Source organism: Mustela putorius, unplaced genomic scaffold (genome assembly GCF_011764305.1).
Source record: "Mustela putorius furo isolate JIRA1106 unplaced genomic scaffold, ASM1176430v1.1 tig00003853_pilon_pilon_pilon, whole genome shotgun sequence".
NCBI lineage: Eukaryota > Metazoa > Chordata > Mammalia > Carnivora > Mustelidae > Mustela > Mustela putorius.
This window is the reverse complement of record NW_025422005.1, coordinates 20,522,935-20,539,093: the sequence shown is the minus strand read 5'-3', so window position 1 is coordinate 20,539,093 and position 16,159 is coordinate 20,522,935. Positions and strand designations below refer to the sequence as shown.

The 16,159-nt window shown below is 37.7% G+C and overlaps 1 protein-coding gene across 3 annotated transcripts in view; it reads left to right on the top strand.

Moving 5' to 3' along the window:
* Positions 1 to 16,159, top strand: part of EYA3 (EYA transcriptional coactivator and phosphatase 3) — a 109,637-nt gene that overhangs the window by 60,608 nt on the left and 32,870 nt on the right. For 2 of the 3 annotated variants that reach the window (XM_045064047.1, XM_004741038.3), the window contains 2 exons: positions 6,936 to 7,073; positions 13,459 to 13,544. In XM_045064047.1, coding sequence (XP_044919982.1) covers positions 6,936 to 7,073; positions 13,459 to 13,544 — 224 coding nt within the window. The remainder of the gene's footprint in view (positions 1 to 6,935; positions 7,074 to 13,458; positions 13,545 to 16,159) is intronic. The other variant, XM_004741040.3, reaches the window with a different exon arrangement.

The window sequence follows — 16,159 nt, the reverse complement described above, 5'->3', positions numbered from 1 at the left end:
TCTAGAAAGGTACTAAATCTCGACTGTAAAGCTTGGAATCTTTAAGTGTTGGGAGAAACTCTTTGAGGAATTACTGTTACTTTCTTTATACAAAACACATTACCATGGTTATATAAGCATAATAAGTATATTTTGTGATGACTGATTTTCATGCTAAAACTTGGTAATCTAAATATCCAGATAGAGTATGCCTTATAGTGTACTCTCCCCTTTTTTTTTGGTCAATTTTTCCCTCTTTTTCTCCCTCTGCCTTAAACTGATCAGTTGTTGCTCTGCTGAACTAACAAGTTATCTTAGAACGAGGAGAATCCCCAATTTTATATAGCCCTATCTTTGTGCGTAGTTTGTTCTGTAGTTTTAGGTATGTTGGACGTGAACTGTGAATTAGATTGATTTACTGGAAGTCAGTTTGAGACTCTGGGAGCACTTAATATCTGTGCTGATTTTTCTTTGTGTAAATTGATAGATATTTGCAGTATGCTTTGTTGTTTCTTCCCTGGTTTCCTAGAACCAATGTTAGAAAGTTGAATGAGAACTGTATTATTTTCACATATGCAACATGTTAATAAAATTTTATCTCTGTAGCCTTTACTGAAACTAACTGGAAATTAGAAAGAAATTCTCAACAGATCGCCACAGATTCTTGATGTATTGTGGTGTTGCCTGCTTTTGGTCTCTACATTCTTGCTTTACCTGGCCCATTTGACTAGTCCCTTGTGACAGTGACAGCTCTCTTAGTTTTAGGCTTGTTAATATGCCTTGGCTCCTGGTAACTACTAGAAATAAAATGGGAGGTCGTGTTTTAATGATAGTGATGGGTCTGTAATCAAAGGAACGAGACTGATACAAAGGGAAAGTCAAGCAAAGCTTTATTTTGCGCCGGGCATCGGGAATCAAACCAACCATTCAGGACGCCTCTTACAGAGAGGGCAACCCCTCCCAGCCTCACAGACTAACTTTTATAGAGCAAAGGCCATGTGGTTGAGCCTGGCCACGCACAGGTGGCCAATGAGATTGTAACACACAGAGAAAACTGCACAGTCATGCTAGGTCACACATGGGTGGCCAATTGAATTACAGTTCACCCCATAGTAGCTATTTGAACTAGCCTATCACCTTGGTCAGGATTGGCACCCAAAAGGCGGGTCCCACACTCCTTAGTAGCTAGGGAGACAGTATCCTCACTTTACTGATTGGATGTCTCCACCTGGCCCTGCTCATCCCTGCATTCGGGCTCTGTTACCTCCACCTGACCTGACCTGCCCTTGTATTTGGGCTCTGTTATCAGGGACTGGTCGACCATATTCTACTGGTTTCCCGGACTTGCTTTTAAGTAAGTTCCTTGTGGGGGGCAGAGGGGGGGGCGTAGGGTCAGTTTAAGTTTTACTGCATAAACAACAAAATCACTGTTTAACCAGATGGAATCGCTCTGGCTAAATAGGCCCTTACAGTATTGGTAGTTGATAACTTCATGAAAGAAGACAAACAGAAATGCTCTTGTTCCCCCATTTGTATGTCCATACCTCCACGCCTGTCAGTATCCGCCCGTATACTAAAATCTTAAATTTGTTATATATTTAACCAGCCATAACTGAGTAATCCTTTTAGAAATGGAACTTTCTGTGAATATGTTTGTGCTTCTATCTTTTTGCATATGTTAAAGTTAATTTTTCAACAGCTGACTAGTAAAAGCTAGCAAGTATAAAGTAAGTATTTTTATGTTAGTTTTTTACCTTCTGTTTTGGTTGAAATTCATTGTTAGCAAGCCCAGAGCTCTTTATAACATTGTCGAACAGTTGATCATTCCTGCTGTTCAGTATTGAGTAAAACTCTTATTACATCTCTGATCTCAGATTATGGAAGACCTAACACAGTGCCATGTGCATATTATGGTATCTTTTATGATCACTGCATTTGCCATGTATTAAAGAAAAAAAAATTCTGTATAATAGGTCCTTGGTAAAAACGTGAAACTGTTTATATTGTAAAGAAGTATTGGTAATAGCAGGCTCTTTTATTAATCTGGTTTTGTTTAATATTTGGGAGTGAGGGAGACTTGTTTCATAAATTCCTCTCTCAGTATTTCAGAGAAAGAGAATCAGCTAAATCTGACTCTTAAGTAATATATGAAGCTTACTGGAGGGAGATTTAGGTTGGGGTAATGTGAATGAAAAATGTGGCATATTTTCAGAATTTATTAAGGAAATTATAGATATGGCTGTTTTTTTTAAAAAGTGTGTTCACTCAAGTAGAAAATACTGTTTCTTCCTGTGAAGATTTGGCAATTTTATCTTAGTGCTGCTTATTAGCATTAAAACTAGATTAGCTGGTCTGTTATTTCATTTCAGATGTAAACAGGGCTTCAGGAAATCTCTAATATCTAATATTTATGAAGTGCTTTATATACCAAGCAGTATGCTGGGAACAAGTACCTCACACTTTACATTATTGTCTTATTTAATCTTAGAACAGCCCTCAGGAAAAGCAGTAGCATTATCCCTTTTTATAGATGAGGAAACAGGCTTAGAAGGATCAAATGATTAGCCTGAGGTCATACAATTAGGAAATACCTGGGTTTAGAATCGAACCCGGATCTGTTTAATTCCAGAAGTGCTCCTAAATTTAGCCTGTGTCTCAGAGTTGAGTTTGAAATTTAAAAACATTCTTCCTCCTGATGAAAGGAGAAAAAACTAGAGGAAATCTAGGAGGCCTGTACTGGGAGCAGTCTGTAATGCTCGCATGTAATGTGAATAATGTAAAAGTAAAGAAATAGTGGTCATGCTGTTTTTAAGAGCTCTGTAGAAATGTAGTGGAATGGCAGAAAGAGGAATGGAGGGTTAATTTCCAGTGATCTCAGTGAACATGTGGGAGGAAAGGGGCACCATTTATTTTTAGGAGCTCATAAAAGATCACCTTAGCTGCCACTATTCCAGCTTCTTTTGAAAGAACTCTAATGTGAGTTGGAGATTTGGTAATACTAAAACCTCAAGGACGTTCATGCCATTTCCCCCAGCAAATTCACTTCTAGGGATTTATCCTATGGAACTAATTAGAGATACCCACGGATTTTCAAAATAAGATACTCATCACAACATTATTTATAACAGCAAAAGATTGGAAACAGCCTACATTTTGAATTGAAAACCATGTGTTAAATTACAGTGTATCTATAGAATGGGAAAGTTAGAAATCATATTCTTATAAATTCCACATTCTTTTTTTTTTTTTTTTTAAAGATTTTATTTATTTATTTGACAGAGAGAAATTACAAGTACACTGAGAGGCAGGCAGAGAGAGAGAGAAGGAAGCAGGCTCCCTGCTGAGCAGAGAGCCCGATGCGGGACTCGATCCCAGGACCCTGAGATCATGACCTGAGCCGAAGGCAGCGGCTTAACCCACTGAGCCACCCAGGCGCCCCTAAATTCCACATTCTTAAAGAATATTCAGCATCTTGAGAAAAGTTTATTATTAATTTTAAAGCAGTATGTAAAACTAAAAACAATATAATATGCCAAGTTAGTGTTTTTTTTTAAATATGTACATAAAGAATAATTTGGAAGAAAGATGCTCATATTGCTATACAGGCATTATAGATTTGATCTCAGTTATCAGGGAACCATGCAAGGCAAGGACTTAGTTGCATTATGTGCCAGTTTCTGGTAACGCAGTCCTCTACAAAAGCAAGAACTGCCTGTATTTTTTTTCTGCGCAAGGAGACTATGCACTTTTTTTTTTTTAACTTTCTATGTTTTCTTCACTTTCTGTAATATACATCTACTCACTTTATAATCAGGGAAATCTCAGATTAATTATTTAGTATTTGTAATAGCTCATCCCAGTGAGCTATTGAATCAACAAACCAAGATATTTTTCATGTGTTTTTTCCTGAGCATTGGCATGTGCTTCAGTTCCTAACCAAAATAATTTTTCTCTAAAGAGCCACTACTCTGATATATAGTTCTATAAATGGAAGTGCTCAGATTAGTTTGGTTAGTGACTAACCAAAGATGAAGTATTTGTGCTGAGAAACTTAGGAGTAGAGTTTGTGATAAGACCCCAGTGTGGGGCAGTAAGAGGATAGAGCTCAAAGACTGGCTTCATTTGCCACTGTTAGACCAGTGGACCAAGTCCACAACAGGCCCTTGGTGCTTAAAAGGCCTCGATAAGCTTGGTAGTTGTAGGGATAGAGCAGGGGACTGGGAGTCAGGAGACCAGGGTTTGGTTTCATCTTTGCTATGGGCAGGATTGCTATATAGTCAGACCATTTGGTCATGTTGCCTGTGACTTCACTTTTAAAGGAAGATTCTTACATGCTTTCAGAGCAAGGCTACCGTGATGCCAGAGGCAGTGTTCCTGTGGTCTTTTATTCTTACCTTCATCGTAAAATAATTGTAATTTTAAATACCAACTTCTTGTTTCTGGTCAAAAACATTCAAAACTACTATAGTCATTTTCCTACTTGCCTTGGACACTTTGCTCTGGTTTTTGGCCTTATAAGGAGGTCCAGTTTATAGACATTTTGCATTTTGAAGCTGAAATATATAACTAATGAGACTGGCAAAACATTTTCAGGGAATACTATTCTCATGAATAAGATTGTATTTTAGTACAGTGTAATCTGAATGTGTTCACAGATCCAACACCTCAGATTCAAAACCTATTTAGAAAAAAAAAAATCACATCGATTACAATAAATCTGAAAGTTATTGTGACATTGAAATGGCAATTTGCTAAAATGACACTCAACTACAAAGAATCATGGCACTGATACTCAAATTTCACGTAACTGTTAAAAAATAATATTTCCAAATATTTTTAGTGTTGAAATTTAGGTTTAGTTAGGACTTTAGCTGTGATAATAATAATAAACTAAGCACAGAACAGGGGCCAACCCTCCAAATGTATCCTGTAGATGATGGAGTTCTTCATTTTCCTCAAATAAGTTATTTCATATGTTTAATAGGTAAGAAAAGAATATGACTTTTTTTTTTATGTTCTAAGAGTTTGGGACAAGGCGATTGCCACATCCCATGTCGATTTGAGATTTTTGCAGCTCCCTTACACTTAGTAATCCACAAATTTTACAGATCTGAGTTTACCTGGATATTTCAGTGCCCTGGTGAGGCAGAGGGCCCTATTGTCGGTCCATTATATTTCTATAAATTCAGTATCAGGTTAGAAGTAAATGAAATGAGTTAATACTGAATTTGGAGCTGTGGCTGACCTTGGTATTGATTTCTTACCTGGAATGTGATTGATGAACCTTCTTGGACCCGTTAGCTTCAACTACCCTGATCCACCAGCCATAGCTATTCAGAACACAGTGAACAACCAGACAGTAAGTTTTTTTTTTTTTTTAGATTTTTATTTATTTATTTGACAGAGATTACATGTAGGCAGAGAGGCAGGCAGAGAGAGAGAGGAGGAAGCAGGCTCCCTGCTGAGCAGAGAGCCCGATGCGGGACTCCATCCCAGGACTCTGGGATCATGACCTGAGCTGAAGGCAGCGGCTTAACCCACTGAGCCACCCAGGCGCCCAGATTTTTTTTTTTTTTAAGATTATATTTATTTATTTGAGAGAGAGGGAGAGAAAAGCAGATTCCCTGCTGAGCCAAAAGCACGATGTGGGCCTCCATCCCAGGACCCTAGGATCATGACCTGAGCCAAAGGCAGACGCTTAACTGACTGAGCCACACAGGCACCCCGTAAGATTTTTTATAGATAAATTTTTGCATAGCCAAAATTATCACTAAAACTGTTCACCATAAAGGACATCCTTAGGCTGTTGTGTAGAAGCAAAGCTTCGTTTATGGTTTCCTAGTTTACTGCACATGAACAAGGAGGTAAAGTGAGAAGCAAGAGATTGTCAAGTGACAGGTCACAGAGAAAAAGTTAAAATGATGTAGATCTATAACTGAGTTCTATTTAGTACTAAGCAAATGTCTTCACATATCCCAGTACCTCTGGGGATGTCTCTGTAATATATATATAGCACAGCACACTATTAATCTTTGTGACAGTAATTCTGAGAAAATCTAAAGGTACATTCACTATTTCCTTCCTGCAGAGAAGGCAGGAAAGTATATAAATATATTTGAAAAAGATTGTCACTCAGGAGCATTGTGATAAAAATAAAATAAAAGTGAACAGCTATGATATCTATCAGTATGAGAAATTTATGTGTTCTGACATGGGAAGATGTCTTTCACAGGTATTATGTGGAAAAGCAAATTATGAACAGTATGGATAATATCCCATTTTTATTAAAAAGAAAAAAGATTAGTAAATATGTAGAAGAAATCTAAGTGACTTCTGCAAACTGTTAATAGTGCTTAAGTCTGGATGCTGGGATTATATATGACTTTATTTTTTCTAAGTTATATATTTCTGTAATATTTTTAATTTATAAAAATAAGCAAGTATGTCTTTCCTAATCAGAAGAAACAGGTAATAAAATAACCAGCTTAAGAAGGCAGAAAAGTACTCAATACATTTTAGAAAGTTTTGGTGCTTGTTTAATGGGTAAGTGAATTTTAAACTTGTGTGGAATGTCTCCCACCTTGACAATGGATAAATGATTTATCACTGTACATGATCATCAGGCACTCTGTACAATAAACACTCCAGTTGGGTGTCAGTAGCTTTTTTTCCTGAACCCCGACCAATCTTCCTCAACCATTGAAATGAACTTATATACATATCATTATTGGGGATTTTGACAAGATTTTTGTTTCTGTGGCCCCACTCCCCAGTTTTTGAAACTGTATTTGCTTGTGGTATATTAGGAGTGGGACAATCAGTAATTTTCTCTTACAAGCAAATTTACTTTTGTTCTAAGATTTAGGTTTTAAACCTACTGGCTGATATTTAAAAGCATAACCATGCTCCTCAGTCCCAGTGTATTGTTTGTAATTGGTCCAATTTATCTGATTCAGGTGCATTGTGGCCAGGTATGAAACCTGAAAGTGGTTTAATTCAGACTCCATCTCCAAGTCAACACAGTGTTCTTACCTGCACTACAGGGTTAACCACAAGCCAGCCAAGCCCAGCACATTATTCTTATCCCATTCAAGGTAAATAGGCATGGTTGTGTGTGTTTTATTATTGTTGTTTTTGTTGTTTTCAGTCTATCTGTATCTCCACACAAATTGGGTAATACAGGAGCACTGTCTTGTAAAACAGAAGGGGGTGATATTTGCACTTGTGCATGCTTTTTGTGTTAGGCACCCAGAATTCGGGACTGTGGTTTCTAAGTAGTTTAGCCTTTAAATGTGAATTGTAATTTGTAGAACTTCAGCCTTTCCTTTTGCATGTTGGTGTCCAGAAAACCTGTCTGATTTTGTTTTAGTCTGTTCTCAGTGGCACTTTGTCCTATAAATGAGCAGAAGACTCCCCTTGGGGCAGAACTTTGCTGATTTCTTTTATGGGAAGTCCAGGTAGGGCAGAAGTGAGATGTGTGCTGCATTTTTTTGCTGCAGTGTTGTCATACCTCCCACTTGCTGCTTCTTGGTGAGAGCATTTTTCCTTCTCAAAAAGTTTAGTCTTGTTTCTATTTCATGATAAAAAGCATTGCCTTAAAGCTTGAACTCTGAACATCTTTGCCTTCCTGAGTTGTTGTTCTAAAAGGTTAGAATTATGACAGGACTATTAGGAATAAAGAGAGAGAAATTCAGAAGGCACTATGGGATTAATTCCCAGCCCTTCCACATCTAACACAGGCAATTTGTCATTGCTCCAGATTGGAAATTAATGTCCATGTTCCTGGCTTCTCATCTGCCTCCCTTCTCCTGATTTCTCCCAGCTTTAAAATTTTATTCCTCATAAAATGGATGCTAGAGGAGTGAGGATGGGACAGCAAAAACTGGTCTGAGGTACTCTTAAGATACAAACTTTGGTGATAAAAAAGTGTTTTGATATAGATTATAGTAAATAAAATATTTTGCTACTCAGTTTTAATTGTTTTCATTTTAAATGATTAAGAACTACTTCTGCTTGTTCCATTTACCAGTTAGTAAATAATTAAGTCAGGATGTAAGCTGGGCAGTCTGACCTCAGAGCATGAGTGCAATATTTATGATTTTCGGTATTGAAATCATGATGTCAATATCAGCTCTCCCATAAGAGAGAACCTTTACGGACAAACAAGTAAGTTTATTTTTCCTCCCTTTTCTGGTTTTAACCTCTTGGCACATTTTGTTGTTCGTTAGAACTTTGGCAGAGGGTAGAATTTAAGGCCGAAGGTAACCATCAAGTTATTAATTTTTACCTTTATTCTAAAGAAACATTGATAGAATACAAATTGAAACAATTGGCTAAAATGAAATGTGAGTATTGGCAGAGTCAAATTACCTAGGTTGTCTGCTATCAATATCACTCTCCTCTCTCCCACCTTTAGTTTTCCTTAGCATGGATAGTGAATGGCTGTCCGGGGCTGCTCTGTTCCCCCTGTATAACTGTCCAGTCCCTCCACGGAAGAAAAGCAAGAATTCTGTCAGTTTTTGAAAAATGGTCAAAATAGCAGTGTCTCCTCATTGTACCCCAAAGCATTCTACAATTGACATATAGAGTTATCTAGAGTTGTCAAATCACTATGTTGTACACTTGAAGCTAATGTAATATGTGCCAACATACTGCAATTTCTTTAAAATGTATAATTTCAACCTAAAAAAAAGTTATACTTCTGGCTTGATCAACTCTGATCAAAGCCCTTTCTTCAGTTTATGCAATGCTTATGAAAGCCCTTCAGTTAAGTAGATCTGGCTGCTTTATATCAATCTTTTCCTACAGTATAAATATGTGGCCCAGTCTCTGGTTATTTTCTTCAGTTGAGATGGTTTAGGTGGTTAATATTTAAGTGGTAAAATTAATTTCAGAAATTTCAAAACTAATTTTAACGTAATCTTGACTTTTAATGAATGTGTTTGTGCTTAATTTTGTTGGTAGCCCATGATAGTCTTTTTTTATAGTCTTTCATTGAGTTTTGTTTTGTTCTGTTTTTAAATAGACATTAGTTTTTAGTTTAGTTTTAGATTTATAGACAAATTGAGAAGATGGTACAGAGAGTTACAGATACCCCCCATCTTGTATATAATTTCCCCTATTATTGATGTCTTATTTAGAATGGAACATTTATTATAATTAATGAACCCATACTGGTACATTATTATTATTATTATTATTATTATTACCTAAGTCCATAGTTTATTCATAGTTCCTTAGTTTTTTGTTTTGTTTTTTAAAGATTTTATTTATTTATTTCACAGGCAGAGATTACAAGTAGGCAGAGAGGCAGGCAGAGAGAGGAGGAAGCAGGCTCCCCGCTGAGCAGAGAGCCCGATGCGGGGCTTGATCACAGAACCCTGGGATCATGACCTGAGCTGAACGCAGAGGCTTTAACCCACTGAGCCACCCAGGCACCCCATAGTTCCCTAGTTTTTACCTGATATCCTTTTTTTTGTTCCAGGATTCCATCCAGAATACCACATTCCATTTAATTGTCATGTCTACTTAGGCTTCTCTTGACTATGCAGTTTTTCAGGGTTTTTTTGTTTTTGATGACCTTGACATGCTATACTTGAGTCCCACAAGTTACACAGGTGTATACCTGTCTGCAGGATAGATGTGAATCCCACAAGTGTTTACTGAGCATCACCTGCTCTGTGCCAGGTATTTTGCTAGATGTTGGAGATAAGAATAAGATAGTAAGATTCTGTCTTCTTGGAGCTTACAGATGAGTGGAAGAAACAGAAAACAAGCAAGTAAATAATTAAATAGATTTTGAAAAGTTCTCAGAAAGAAAAAATAAAAAACCAGATTGCTGTGATTGGGAAAACAAGGAATTAGTTGTGGTTTTTTTTTTTTAATTAAATTTAATTTTTTTAAATTAGCATGCAAGCAAGGGTGGAGGCGTTGGGGGGAGGGGCAGAGGGAGAGAGAGATGGAGAGAGAGGATCTTAAGCAGGCTCCATGCTGAGTGTGGAGCCTGGTGCAGGGCTTGATCTCACAACCCTGAGATCATGACCTGAGCCAGAGTCAAAAGTCAGATGCTTGGGACGCCTGGGTGGCTCAGTTGGTTAAGCAGCTGCCTTCAGCTCAGGTCATGATCCCAGCGTCCTGGGATCGAGTCCCACATCGGGCTCCTTGCTCAGCGGGGAGCCTGCTTCTCCCTCTGCCTCTGCCTGCCATTCTGTCTGCCTGTGCTCGCTCTCTCCCCCTCTCTCTCTGATAAATAAATAAAAAAAATCTTAAAAAAAAAAAAAAAAGTCAGATGCTTGACTGACTGAGCCACTCAGGCACCCCAAGGAGTTAGTTTTAATAGAGGGGTCAGAGAGCATGCCTCTGAGGAAGTGGACGTGCTGAGCATGAGCCATCATGCTGGGAGGGCAAGAGGGACAGGCCAGGGAGAACAATCCAGGCGGAGCAAGCAACATTGCCAAGGTGCTCAAGTGAGAAAGAGCTCATCTTGCTTTGAATAACTTGAAAGCCAGGTAGGCAAGGGTGGTAGAGGGAGACATGTATGAAGTTAACACATGGGTAGAAAGTAAATCTTGCGCCAACTTTTATATATCACTAACCTTTAGGTCAACCTTCTGGCTTTGGGGCAGTGTCATTTAATTTGGCTGTGACTCTCACAGTGCTATAACCACTGTCTTCTGATTAAAGCTGTCTGTGTATATTGACTATATTATTTGGACCTCTACTGGGGCATGGTTTTTTAAAACACACCTATGAGGAAACTACTGAGTCTCCTCTTTTCGTATTTATTGATTGGACCTCTAGTGGGCATGGTTCTCAGAAGCTTTGTTTTTCTATTATTTCATGGCTCCGTTGTCAGAACAGGAGTGGAGACTATCCAAAAACAGTTGGATGTGCCATTCGCATTTGGAGAGCAGATAGTCTTCAGATATGTATCAGTAGTATTGACCGCTTGAGTTTTCTTTGATCCTCTAAGTTTGTATGTTTTGTTGCAATTTTATTGCTGCTGTTTTTGTTTCTTAAATCTGCAATCAAATATTATTTGTTGAGACATATATATGTGTATATGGGCAGAATGATAAGTACTATTTAGTACCTTTAGTCATAGTTATGTGGAGGGTAGTGTATACAGTGATGTGTGTGCCCTTTGAGGTGAGTTTGGCTTGGGTGCAGTGATGGTTACAAGAGCCTAAAGAATTATGTATTTAATTGTTATCTCACTCCATCAAAGCAGTGTGATCTCCATGAGAGCAGGGGACTTTGCCTTGTTCACTGCTCTATTCCTCAGTGACTGGAACAGTTTCTGGGTGCATAGTAGACCGTGGTTTGCTGAATGAATGAATATGGCACATATGAGAAAGGATTTGATTGAATTAGAGAAAGAAGTGGTATACTGAACCCTATAAGCTTTCTAGGTCAGTAGGCCAACATTTCCTGTAATAGAAGCCACTATTGCTGAGAGTAGTTTGTGATCTTTAGGAAGGTATGTATTAAAAATTCAGTATAGCAACTAGCTAATCAAGTTATTAAACTTCTAGTAGAGATATAAGAGTATATGACCAGTTGTTTATAAGGTCTACCTTGTTACCTTTAGCCCAGTTCAGTAAGTAGTCTGAAAATTGTTAAATTTATAAAACCACTTTGTCAGAGTACCTTTTCCCCATGTATGCGAAGATATGAATGAGTTGTACTGCTAACCATTTATAAGATAGTAAGAAGGTAGAACAGAATTAAAGGTAAATAGGAGAAAAGAGGATTAATATGCTAGAATAAAGACCAATGAAAAATTGAGCTAGAAGTGGACTTCACTAGGAGAAATAAACTTAAGAGATTAAATTATTCATTTTCTTTCCCACCTTAAATCACTTTATGTCCTGTGTGTTTTATTGCTTGGCTACCTAGCATAATGTACTGGTAATAAAACCTGAAAGCCACTTAAAACCTCTACCCACAAGGATGATTAAAAACTACTTACAGAATCATCTAAGCCTGTGTATTGTACAGTAATTCCTTGTACTTCCCCATGGTGGGAAATGGGTTAAGTCATTGTAAAGAAGAAAATGAATATTGGTAGAAAGAAAATACCATCTATGAGGTTATAAAATCTATTTCATTCGGTTGTTATGCTTAAGAAAGTAAACTCTTTTAAGAGTCCTGTAGTTCCCCTGGGAGAAGAAGTATTGTAGAAAAATTGTCAGGAAATCTGTCGTGGCTCATCCAGTTGGGAGATACTAGATGCCATCATGACTAACAGTGGTTCCATGACAGTAGACAAATTACCTTAACTCTTCTTTGTCCCAAGTTCTTCATCTGAAAGCTGGGGTTTCTCTTCTAATCTTTTCTAGACTTTCTTCTAAGCAGAGTACCCTTAGGGGAAGGAATAAAAATTTCCCTGATTTTGATGAGTACTCTCATGTTTCTGCTTCATTTGTCCATCTGTTCTCTTCTTTTTTTTTTTTTTTAAGTATATGTGCTGCCGAAGCGAGCACATCTGTTCTCTTCTTAATGGAGGTTTTCCTATTAACTTTACCTGTAAAGTACTTTGTTGCTAATGGGATAGGTAGTCAGATAGTCAGGTCTACCTGACGATGAATTCTTATGGCATGTGTGACTATAGTGGGAACCGGGTCTAAGTGTGCTTGTGATAAATGAGGGAAAGGACCAGTTCAAGACCAGTACCTTGTAGTCTCAGTTACTACACTGGTTCACCTGAAAAAAGTCACTTTAACAAATAGTAGTCACTGAAGATTTGACTAAAACCCTGGTGGAATCTGTGGTAGAAGGATATAAAAAAAAGTTAGCCCAAATTCCTGGTCCCAAAATAGGCAGCCTAAATAACTTACAGAGTATATTGTTACCTGGCCAGAATAATATTTAATATTTTCCAGGCTCATTGGTACAATCATTAAATGCCAGATCATGTTTATTGATCCACATTAATAATTCATGATTTGAGTAGAGCCCAAAAAGCAACTCCAGGCAGGTTTAGGGGATCAGCTCTATTCCTCAAAGTTAATTATGTTGCATTAGGAGAGGCATCATTTGGGGGAAGTGGTAACAAATATCCCAGTCTAGGATTTACATGCAGATTTACCAGAGCTCTTGTGGTTTCTGCTGGTTGTCAGTGGGGCACATTGCAGGTGAGTCATCTTTCAAGGGCTGAGATGATAGACTGGAGATTTGTTTAGCTTCTGATTCCATTGATTTCATTAGTATGAGCCAGTGCATTGTACATGTGTCCTTCCTAGGACTTTAATAGGAAGGGTGGAAGACTCAAGTTGAAACAGAAAAATGTTTGAACTGTTTTATTTCTAATCAAGATTAAAGTATGGCATGCAGAAGAACAAAATCAGTATTTGTTTCCTTTGTGCAGTGTTCTTTATCTCCTTGTAGATCTGTTTACATAAGACACAATATGTTTTCCATTTCTTCTAGGCTTTTACATGATATCTTTAACATCTTTTCACACTCTCCATCCTATAGCTTCAAGCACAAATGCCAGCCTGATATCCACTTCATCTACAATTGCCAATATTCCAGCAGCAGCAGTTTCCAGCATCTCAAACCAGGTACAGTCTACTGCGTTCATCCTGTTTTATATGGTTCATCAAGTTTGATCTTCTTCTCTTCACTCTCTGGTCAATTTGCTAATCTAACAAACAACCAGAACTGGGACCCTGGATGGTTTCTCAGGCTGCCCTCCAGTTTCTTTCATTACTATGCTGTCTGACTGATTTGGCTCTATCTGCTCCCTTACCTACTTTGTGTGTCTGTCTCCTACCTTGTCCCTACTAGAATGTAAGCTCCATGAGGATAGGGACTTACTTTTCTATTTTGTTCACTTATGTATTCCCAGAGTTCAGAAAAAGCCTGGTTCTTTCTACATTTTTATTTAGGCACTCATTTCTTCTTTGTGGTCTGGTCTCAATCACTGTTCTATTAATTCTTTATGTTTAGATCACTGGTAATAGCTTCAGTGTTTTAGGGGTTTTGTTTTTGGTGTTAGGTTTTTATTTGTTTTCTCTGCAGCAATGAAACTTCTCCATGAATCTCTTTTTTGGCTATAATTAACATTACTGTTCTGGTTCATCTTTTATATTTGATTGTTTTTGCATTTCTTCATTCTTAGAGTTCACAAATTACTGAGTTTCTACTATATACCTGGCACTCTTCCATCTTATTTATCTTTCCCTTTCCTAAGTTTTGTTTTTGATCCTGTTTTTTCTCATGGACAGTGTATATAGTTTTCCACATGTTTATTATTTCATCCCCAGAAATGTTTAACCACATTCACAGTGTCCATTTACTACCTCTGAAATGAGCATTCTAGTCTTGACCGCATGATTTCTGCAGGCTTCCTGCTGATTGATGGCCATGTTTTTCTTTAATGTCTCGCCATTTCCCTAAGTTTATCATATCAAAAGCCAGGCTTTCATTTCACCTTTTTTTTGTCCTTCAAAAGTAAAAACCACTTTTCCCTATGACTTTTCAATTGTCAGTGAGACCATTTTTAAATAAAGCTAGGCCTTTATTTAACAACAAAGTTGTTTTCAGTTTTTTTTTCCCTCACCTATTCCTAATGTAGCCATTTCTAGAATTCTTTCTCTTCCATTTTTGCTATTATTTCCTATGTTTTGGTTCTTCCCCTTTAATCCTGTTACTTCGGTTAACTGTTCATCTCATCTCCTGTTTTCCTCTGTACCTAACCATTTCCTAAAACACTATCTGAGGACACATGGCTGATTCAGTCAGCGGAGCATACAACTCTTGATCTTGGGGTCCTGAGTTCAGGCCCCATGTTAGGGTTAGAAATTACTAAAAAAAATTTTTTTAAAAAGATTTTAAAACACTGTCTGAATAATTTTCTCAAAAGTCTACTTTTATCCTGTCAATCATCTGCCCAGAGTCTGTCTCTATTTTCGTTGTTTTGATTTTGATAGTCACTGTTACCTGCCCCCCAACACACAAACTATACACCATGGCCTTAAAGAATCCAAGTCACATTCATAGGCTTGCATGACTCATTCAAGCCTGCAAGATCCTTTGTTTCAACCAGACTCAATATCTCTGGTCCCTTAATAAAACCTTTTTAGGCCCTATTCATGCTCTTATTTCCTCTGTCTGTTTAGCTCAGAAAACTCTGACTATCACAGTTTGCAGGGATAGTTGTCTTCCTCTGTATTTCATTCATTGAACATATAATTGACTGCCAATTTGTTGGAAATGTTGTCTCCTCCTGCTAGACTTTTAACTCCCTTGAGTTCAGCCAGTACAGCTTATTCTTTTGTTTAATGTTCCAGCTCATACCTAGACACATACCCTGAGATGTATTTGGTTTATGATAGATGCTGAGTACTCTTTATAATTGGTCTGGTTAATTAGCTTCTTCCTGCTTCTTACCAACATCAGTATCAGTTGAAATTTTTTAAGGTATGTATTTGAGCTACACATCATACACATTTTTTGTACAGCTTTATTAAGGTATAATTGATCTACAATAATCTGCATACACTTAAATTGTAGTTTGATAAGTTTTGACATGTATGTGCCCATGAAATCATTAAAAAGTTCCCTCCAATTTTCTTCTTTTTTTTTTTTTTTAAGTAGGCTCCATGCCCAGCATGGAGCCCAAAGTGGGGCTTGAGCCCATGATCCTGAAATCAAGACCTGAGCCAAGATCAAGAGTCAGAGACGCTTAATGGGCTGAGCCACCCAGGTGCCCCAATACACAGTTTTTAAACTAGGAAACCTTAATGTAGGATATGTGCTTTTTTGTTTAAGCTCATCTGTACTTAGAAAGCACTAGCATCTAGCGAAGTTGCTTATAAACTTCTTAAAGAATAGAATCATCAGGGGCGCCTGGGTGGCTCAGTGGGTTAAAGCCTCTGCCTTCGGCTCAGATCATGATCGCAGGGTCCTGGGATCGAGCCCCGCATCGGGCTGTCCACTCTGCGGAGAGCCTGCTTCCTCCTCTCTCTCTCTCTCTGCCTACTTCTGATCTCTGTCTGTCAAATAAATAAATAAATAAAATCTTTAAAAAAAAAAAAAAAAGAATAGAATCATCAGAAATTCTGTGCAGAAATTTACACAGAAATTCAGTACCTAAAATGGACAAAGAAAGAAAGAAAGCCGTTAGAGTAGAAAAGGGACATTGTGTGTAGAGTGCACGGGACCCTTCTCTCTC